This window comes from Gekko japonicus, unplaced genomic scaffold (assembly GCF_001447785.1).
Source record: "Gekko japonicus isolate JY-2015 unplaced genomic scaffold, Gekko_japonicus_V1.1 scaffold1177, whole genome shotgun sequence".
NCBI classification, from domain to species: Eukaryota; Metazoa; Chordata; class Lepidosauria; order Squamata; family Gekkonidae; genus Gekko; species Gekko japonicus.
In genome coordinates, this window is record NW_015160874.1 from 75461 (window position 1) to 82464 (window position 7004).

Consider the following 7004-nt stretch of genomic DNA (forward strand, 5'->3'; position numbering starts at 1 on the left):
ACCTGGCAACCCTAGCAGTGATTATGCACTAAATTGATTTTAAGGCATTATGAGAGACAATAACAGGGAATAATAGACATCCTTTATTTTCCCTAGAGTCAGTATATAAATGCATGCTGGCATATAAACACACATATACTACACTGTATAAGAATATAATACGTTTCATGTATCACAGGCTAATTACTATAAATATAAAGCATGCATTAGAATGAGCACATCAAATATGGAAGTAAAACTTTAATTAAGATTGCACAAAGGACTTCTCATGTATACTATTTGGAGATTATACTGAATTTTGCTACTGAATCACTACAAATAATAGCCTGTGTATTCAATGAAGAGGGGCATGGGAATGTACAGACAAGTGTAGTATTTTTTAGTAATTTAGAAGTAGGGAATTTAGAACTAGGAAATTTTGTAATGCTTAACTGTTTACTTCACCCCTTTCTTCACAAGCCCTGTAGCTCACACCTCACGATCAATTCACAAGCAAGTAATCACTATCGATCTTTGAGCACAGTATAACGACATACAGTACAACTTACTGTCTGCCCCTTCAGTATACCAAACTAACAACAGGATGTGTGAGCACTGGTATTAATATACCCATCTCATTGTACTTAGTGGGGGGGGGATAAATTTGGCTAAGCTGATGAGCTAGTAAATAATGTTTAGTTACTTAGGGAACCAAGTAATTTGCAGTCCAGGTTCTGTGAAGAGAGAGAAAGTTGTCTGGTTGGGATTAAATTCATACAGGAACAAGGTTCTAGGAAAAAGTACTGGGATGAAGGTAAACTAAGGGGCAAGGTGGCCAGAAACTGAAGGAAACTGCAGTGAAAGGAATGGATTGACAAAAATTACTCTGAGGGAAGACTAGGTGGTTTAAGGAAAAAACAAGGGGGAGAACAAGGCGGAGTATTGAGATGAGAAGTAATTAATAAAATTACTCTGAGGGAAGACTAGGTGGTTTAAGGAAAAAACAAGGCGGAGTATTGAGATGAGAAGTAATTAATAAAATTACTCTGAGGGAAGACTAGGTGGTTTAAGGAAAAAACAAGGCGGAGTATTGAGATGAGAAGTAATTAATAAAATTACTCTGAGGGAAGACTAGGTGGTTTAAGGAAAAAACAAGGCGGAGTATTGAGATGAGAAGCAATTAATAAAAGGGGGGATTCTGAATGAATCTCAGAGTGTTTAGGTCAAGAACAGCTATGGAAAGATAGTGAGGTTTGTTGTTTTTTTAAGTTGCAAATTGTAGTATTGTAGACCTTGGCAGAGAAATGCTGCCAGTTTTTGATTCTAAAGTATTGTAAGCTAGAAATGCTAAAGAGTCAACAAGGGCTGAAAGACAGGAGCCTTTAATGTTGCATATTGGGTTTGAGCAGGATGTTCTCTATCACCAAGAAACTATGCTGAGAATAACGTTAGTACAAAAGGCATGTAGGGGGTTTTCTCTGTGCTACTTAGCCGATAACTTCACTGACACTCTTCCTATGTTTTCTTTTGAGGTCAGAACAAAATCTGGTGACATGTGTGTGTGGGGAGCTTTGGATATTTTTCAGAATTTATTTATAAAAGGTTGGTGACCACTGCTCTACACAAATGGCCAGCTATGATGATGTATTGCACCTTCACAGGATGGTTTTAGAATTACTCCTCTGGCCACAAACACACAGGAGAAAGATTTTCAGTAGTATATATAAAATAGTTTTGCAAAGAGCTTCCTACAAATTGGAACGACTCAGTCAGACATTTCCATATTATCTATAAGCATACTACACAGGTGTTAGTTCAGTGAAAGTGTCAAAAGCAATCCTCTAAATGAAAATTAGGAGCTGCAGTGGCTCAAGTGGTTAAGACGCTGAACTGCAGGCTGTGGAAGGTCAGTAGTTCAGCAGTTCAAGACCCGAGTTGCCGCATGACGGAGTGAGCTCCCGTCCCTAGTTCCAGCTCCTGCCAACTTAGCAGTTCGAAAGCAAGAAATTGCAAGTAGATAAATAGGTACCACTTCGGTGGGAAGGTAACAGTGTTCCGTGCGCCTTGGTGTTTAGTCATGCCGGCCACATGACCACGGAAACATCTTTGGACAGCGCTGGCTCTTCAGCTTTGAAACGGAGATGAGCACCGCAACCCTAGAGTCGGACTCGACTGGCTTTCGAGCAAGGGAACCTTTACCTTTACCTTTAAATGAAAATTGCTAGGGTAATAACCTCTATAAATCACCCCTCCAATTTCAAAACATACATTTTCCCACTCAACAACTACGATCCTATCTTCATAACTCACAGGATCTTGCTGTGATTTAAACATAAAAGTGAGTTTCCACAGTATTTCTCCCCTTGCTTTGTCTATCACTGCCAAATAGTTCTCCATCCTTTTATCTGGTGAGTATTTGGTGGTAGAGAAGGATGCAAAGTTGGTATTGCTTATGCAGTGGCTCCCATTATGGGTTCAGAATGACAGATAAAGCTGTTAAATGTAGTGGCTTTTTTAAAGGTTCCTTGTCTCTCATAAATGGGCCTTTGGTTTGTTTGGGGTTGTTAAAGTACACTAATGAGAATTAAGGCCTGCTTAAGCAGCTGTTGGATATAAATGTAGGAGGACATGGTAGTCCATAGCAAAATCCAAAAAAACAAAATACCTTACCACATACATGCTCTTTCTATGAGTGAACAACATTTGTAATCAACAGGGAAGGAATAGAATGCCAAAAGTCTGTGTTAGAAGTCTAATGTTCGTGTGTCTTAAAACCTCCTGGAAACTCTTTCATATGCTCCTCCTGTGCTTCACCTCATTTTCCCATAGGAAATGTTTAAAAGATGCCTTACTACAATTTCAAGAGTTATCATCAAAAGTGGCCATAACACCACATATATTTTGTCACGGGCAGCTTACTATGAAATAATGCCAATAAAAGCTTCAGCTTTCAATTAAAAAAAAAAATTACAGAGAAAACTAGCATTGAAAAGCAACAAGATATTGGCCTATTATTATATGGTAAAATTAGCTTAGGGTACCTATCTCAAATAAAGAAGCCTCTGTTTCTTTACTGATTTACATACGGTGCATGCCCTTTTTAAAGCATCTTTTGCGTATTTAGAAAAAACTGTTTTCCGGTTAGGTTTCATCAGGAGTACAGAAAGAGGCATGTGTGAATGTACCGTTAGGTAGCGTGGCTTAATGTAGGAGGAACAAAGTAACTCATTCACTCATAAACTGACATATATGCACTAAGTGTTTTCCAAACTACAAACATATTCATGTTTTAAGATTATATCACTTGGTTTCCGTACTTCTCTCTCATATCCCCTGCCCCTTTACAGTGTGTGTTTTTACCTGTGGTTCCATTGGCTTTTGCAATGAAGGCTGAACAGGCTCAGAATTTCCATTTGAGAAGGACTCTGATCTTGAAGGCACTGGTGGCTCCAATGCTTTGCTTGTCTGTTTAGACTGTGCTTCAGGGGAGCCCTGATTATTCTTTCTATAGCGATCATCAACCTGAGAGAAATGCCAAAGTGCATGAACTGATCCTAGCTCACAGTTAGATAGTAAATTCTTTTAAAGTAAGTATGAAACTTAAGTACATACATCAGACCATTGGTACATCTAGTCCTGTTTCACCGATGTTGCCTCCTATCACAGTTATTTACTGCCTCAGAATGTGGACATTCCCTTTGCCACCATGACTAGTAGTCACTGATGGACCTGAACTCCAGAATCTGAATTCAATTTATTGTCAAATTGGAAAGGAAAGTGTCATGGTAGTACCTGATTTCATCAGATCTCAGAAGTTAAGCAGGGGTATACTTGGATGGGAGACCACCAAGGCTCTGCAGAGGAAGGCAAAGGCACATGGCTTCTCTCTTGCCTTGAAAGCCCCTTGCTATGGTCATCATAACTCGGTTGCGACTTGATGGCACTTACCTACATAAAATAGTATGGCCTGAATTTACTACCCATCAACTTCACTGGGTGACAGTGAGTTCTAGTATAATGCGAGAGGCAGAAACTGTTCTCTCTACTTATTTACACCACGCATAATGTTACAAACTTCTATCATGCCCTCCTTTACCCTATACCCAAAGAGTCCCACACTCTTAAACCTTTCTTTACAGAAGAAGCACTCCAGCCTAAACAAGTATAAAGTTAAACAATGCTGCTGAACTGTAATAGCAAAAAATGAATCACAGCTTCCATGTTTATCAGGTGATTACAAGTTACTCAGTACAAACAAGGACTATCTTCCATCTTGCCCTACTTCACAGCATGTCAACAGCTACTGCTAGTAGCAGATCATTGTAAAAAACAGTCTGAGCCAGAACTGCTATTCTCATGCTCTTATGATTAAGGTTACTCTCTATAAGGCAATGAGCCTAGCGAAAGAAGCATCAGAACCAGTCATATTTTTCACAGATTTGATGTAAGGCATCAAAATAGAAGACTTTTAGTCAGGGGTCATTTCGTAGAAAAAGAGCTAGGGGAACTCATTAGCATAACTCATTAGCATATGCCACACCCCCTGACATCACCGGAAGTGTGTCATAAGGCCACACCCCCTGACATCACCAGAAGTGTGTCATAAGGCCACACACCCCGCCCCCAACGGTCCCGGCCGTCGCTGCCGGCCTTGGAGCTCCACTGCCGAGCCCCATGAGGGGCCCGGCGGTGGACCTGCAAGGCCGGTGGGAGTGCGAGGAAGCCCCACGAAGGCCCTCCCTGGCCCCAGGCAGGCAGGCAGGGGTGGGGAGAGGCAGGGAGGAAGCAACTTACCCTCCCTCTTCTCCTGCCTCCTCCTGGCTGAATGAGGGCCGGAAGCGGGACGGCCGGAAGCAGGGGGCGGGGCTTCGTCATGTGCCCCGCCCCCGTACCTCACCCGGGAGGACTGCGATCCCCCGCGTTCCCCCCCGAAATGACCTCTGCTTTTAGTGATAGTGAAGTAGGTGAAGACTGTCAAAGTCCATATTTGTGGAAAACTACTATACAGCTTTTGTAACTCCATCTTTGTTACAGGCTGGTGCTCAACTTTTGGTTGCCTTCTTTGAGGGGATGGCTGTCAGGGTGCTCCCAAGAGAATATTCTTCTCTCTCATGCTTGTTAGCAGCTCTTATCTAGAAAGCCTGATTTGTTTTCTCTCACCACTAGATGCCAGGCACGAGATGGCCGGGCTCATCTCAATGTCTGGAATAGTTTGATTAATGATTTATTGACTGTTAGCCAGTACTTAGGATATAAGATGCTTAGTTTTAACTATGTATCTTGTTTTGTGGTCTGGCTAGCTTTTGCTGTGCATGTGTGCGTTCAAGACCCAGCGGATGGGAACTTAGCCTGCTACTGCTGTAACCTTGATCACTGCTTATTAAAATCTCCTTATAAGCAAACCTGGATTTTGCATATCGTTTCCTTGTTATTTCTTTTTTTTTAAAAAATAATCATTTTATTAGGATATGGTAAACACAAGTCAATATATATCAAACACTTTTATACCCATATATCCTACCCTCCTACCCTCCCCCCCCCTTTCGGCTTCCCACAGTGCTCCAACTTCCTGCTCAGTTCTTAAATGCTCTTAACCTCCTTTTAAATCTATTACACAAATCTTTTTCACTTTTTCACAAGTCCACCACATATGATAAAATGAGCCCTCTGTTTTTTTACATTTCCAACATTTACTTGACATATTACTATTCATATTAGGAATCTTTTTTGGTGTCATATACCATCTATACATCATCTTTCTTACACGTTGATATTTTCATCGCATTTTTCCATAAAAATTCCCAAGATGACATCATTATTTCTTTGTTCATATTAACTGCCCATTTTAACATTTGTTCTTTAACTGTCTCATCTTCTGTATACCATTTTAACAATATCTTATACATTTTTGAAATGAGCTTTTCCCTCCCTCAAACCATATATTCTCAATTTCATTATTTTTCTGCCTAAACCCAAAAGCTTTTTTATCTTTTTTAAACAAATCATTAATCTGTCTATATTGCAACCATCCATATTTAAATGCCAAGTCATCCTCCATTTTCATTTCAAATGTTTTACCCACTGCTTTCAACATGTCTCTATACTGTACCCAGTCTTCTCCCTTATATGTCGAAAAAGGTTTTATAACCTCTGCCGGTACTATCCAAAGAGGTCTTTCGTCTGAGAAAAACCTTCTATATTTAGTCCATATATCTAACAAATTTCTTCCAATGTAATGATGTTTTAAAAAACCATCAATTTTCACTTTTTCATACCATAAATTGGCATGCCAACCATATTTACAATCATGTCCTTCTAACGCCAAAAGTTTCTTATTGTCCAACAGAATCCACTGTTGCAAGCCAGACCTTCATGATATAGTCTAAAGTTTGGTAACTGGAATCCACCTCTTTCTTTTGCATCGCACAAAATCTTCATTTTAATCTGTGGTTTTCTCCCAGCCCAAACAAACTTTGAAATTTCTCTTTGCCACATATTGAATACCTTCAAATCTCTTACTATTGGAATTGTCTGGAATAAAAACATTAGTCGAGGCAAAATGTTCATTTTAACCACAGAAATTCTTCCCAACAGTGACAAATTCAAAGTGTTCCATTTCTTGATATCCTGTTGTATTTTAGGCCACAGTTTGTCATAATTATTCTTATAAAGATCTGTTTTTCATTGTCAATTCAATACCTAAATACTTAGTCTTTTTCACCACTTCACAGTGCACCAACTTCTGTAACTCCTCTTGTTTTTTTCCAGTCATGTTCTTACACATCACCTTAGATTTGTCCTTATTAACATAGAAGCCTGCAAGGTCTCCGAACTCTTTTATTCTTTCCATTAACAATGGTAAATTCCGTATAGGATCTTCAACCATAAACATCACATCATCAGCAAAAGCTCTGTATTTATAAGAAAAGCCTTTATTGGTTAAACCTTTAATTTCTTTATCTTCCCTAATTTGTCTCAGCAGTACTTCAAGAATCCATATAAATAATAACGGGGACAGAGGACAT

The 7004-nt window shown here is 39.6% G+C and overlaps 1 protein-coding gene across 2 annotated transcripts in view; it reads right to left on the reverse strand.

Moving 5' to 3' along the window:
* Nucleotides 1-7004, reverse strand: part of MAP4K4 (mitogen-activated protein kinase kinase kinase kinase 4) — a 190176-nt gene that overhangs the window by 28344 nt on the left and 154828 nt on the right. For both annotated transcript variants that reach the window (XM_015422706.1, XM_015422700.1), the window contains exon 16: nucleotides 3340-3501. In XM_015422706.1, coding sequence (XP_015278192.1) covers nucleotides 3340-3501 — 162 coding nt within the window. The remainder of the gene's footprint in view (nucleotides 1-3339; nucleotides 3502-7004) is intronic.